Genomic DNA, 1,528 nt, shown 5'->3' on the forward strand with positions numbered 1-1,528 from the left:
GCTATGGACTGCGGGTTGCGTTTGGTGGGAACACCCGCTAAGTGGCAAGTTAAGATGAAAATTTGAAGTTTGCCATGCTGTAAAAAACGCGTCACAGCAGGATTTGCAGGTAAACAGGATGTGAAGAAAGTGGTACCACGTGTTGGTGTGCAGGTGGAGATAAGCATGGGAGGTGCTCACCAGGTGGAGCAAGGCAAAATGAGAGCCGCCAGGTACAGGGCATGCGAGAGAGAGCGCCATTTGGTGGCTATGCAGGAGCAGTTGAAGTGGAGTTTGATGGGGAGATGAGCCGCATGGGATTGTTGGAGGGGGTCTCCAATTTCAGGGGCCAAGGGAAAAAGGTTGGGGTAGGAGATGCCATGCAGGGAGCTGCGAGGACTGCAGGGCAGTGTCACGGAAGGTGTAGAGGTGGCAAGGGGCTGCAGACGGCAGGAAGAAGAGACGCCAAGAGGGCAACCAGCTCGTGGAGCAGGCGCTGCTTGAGGAGGGCCGCCAAAGGTGGCGGGGGCTGCATAAGGCAGTAGACAGGTCGGAAGGGGGCGCTACTACACGAAGGAGGAGCCAGACCAGAGTGGAGAAAAAGGGCCATGCAAACGTGGCCGCCATAGCCAGCAGGAGTTGGTAGATAGAATCCAAGTACAGAGGAGCCTACGGGGCCGCCAGAAGCCAACAACGTGAAGGGGAAGCCGCAAGCGTGTTGGCCATAGACCACCGGGACGAGAGCTCATGTGGAGGATGACGGGTTGTAGCTGGCTGCCTTGAACGGGGGGACTGGTCGCAGATAAAGCTGGCCGCCAAGGGCTTGGAGAAGGAGCAAGATGGCGGGCTGTAATTGGTGAAAGGGCTGTAACCGACTGGGTATACGTAGCAAAAAGAAGGCCGCAGGAGCGTGGCCATACTAAGCAGGGGCTGATGAGCCGCCAGGATTGTTGAAGCCAGGGGCTTGCCTTGGAGCAGGTGTAGAAGGTCATCAAGCGATACGGGCTGCTAATAGCATAAGGTGGCGCACAAGGAGGATTGCACGTCATGGTGTGGCCGTCGTAACGAGCGCCGTCAATCGAGTTTGGAAGAGTCGCCGTGGACTGAACAGTAGCCGCCAAGGGCCGCTATCATTGTATTGGATAATGTTTATGTGATACCAAGTTGGTTTGTGTTTTTTGTCGAGTTCGCCATCAATCTCGTCTGCGTCTCGTCTTTTGCCGTATGCCCGTGGTAGCAGTGGCTCCGGGATTGCGTGTGTGTGCGCAAAGAGAGAGGGAGAGAGTGATTGTGGTTGCAGATTGGGTGTGGTTTTGTGTGTGGTCGAGGCTAGTGAGGCCTCCCGGTGTGAGTGTGTTTACAGATATGGGTGCATTGGTGTGTGCGTAAGTAAATGCAATTGTGTGTAGCCGAAGTTTCTCGAAGTCGGTCTGTATTGTGAAGATCGGCAGAAAGTGTGCATGTGTGTGTGATTCAGTGTGGGTAGGGGTGCGGACTATTACCTTGGGCTATAGAGAGGCAGTCATATTGTGTACCGGGTGTTGTATCC

At 54.9% G+C, this 1,528-nt stretch overlaps 1 protein-coding gene across 1 annotated transcript; it reads left to right on the forward strand.

Moving 5' to 3' along the window:
- The first annotated feature begins 215 nt into the window (after positions 1-215).
- LOC147444231 (uncharacterized) lies at positions 216-1,151 on the forward strand. The gene has a single exon (XM_086527808.1). It carries the CDS (start codon positions 222-224, stop codon positions 522-524), a length of 303 nt encoding a protein of 100 aa, XP_086383934.1. The 5' UTR covers positions 216-221; the 3' UTR covers positions 525-1,151.
- The last annotated feature ends 377 nt before the right edge of the window (positions 1,152-1,528 follow it).

This window comes from Adiantum capillus-veneris, chromosome 13 (assembly GCF_014529385.1).
Source record: "Adiantum capillus-veneris isolate H3 chromosome 13, ASM1452938v2, whole genome shotgun sequence".
NCBI lineage: Eukaryota > Viridiplantae > Streptophyta > Polypodiopsida > Polypodiales > Pteridaceae > Adiantum > Adiantum capillus-veneris.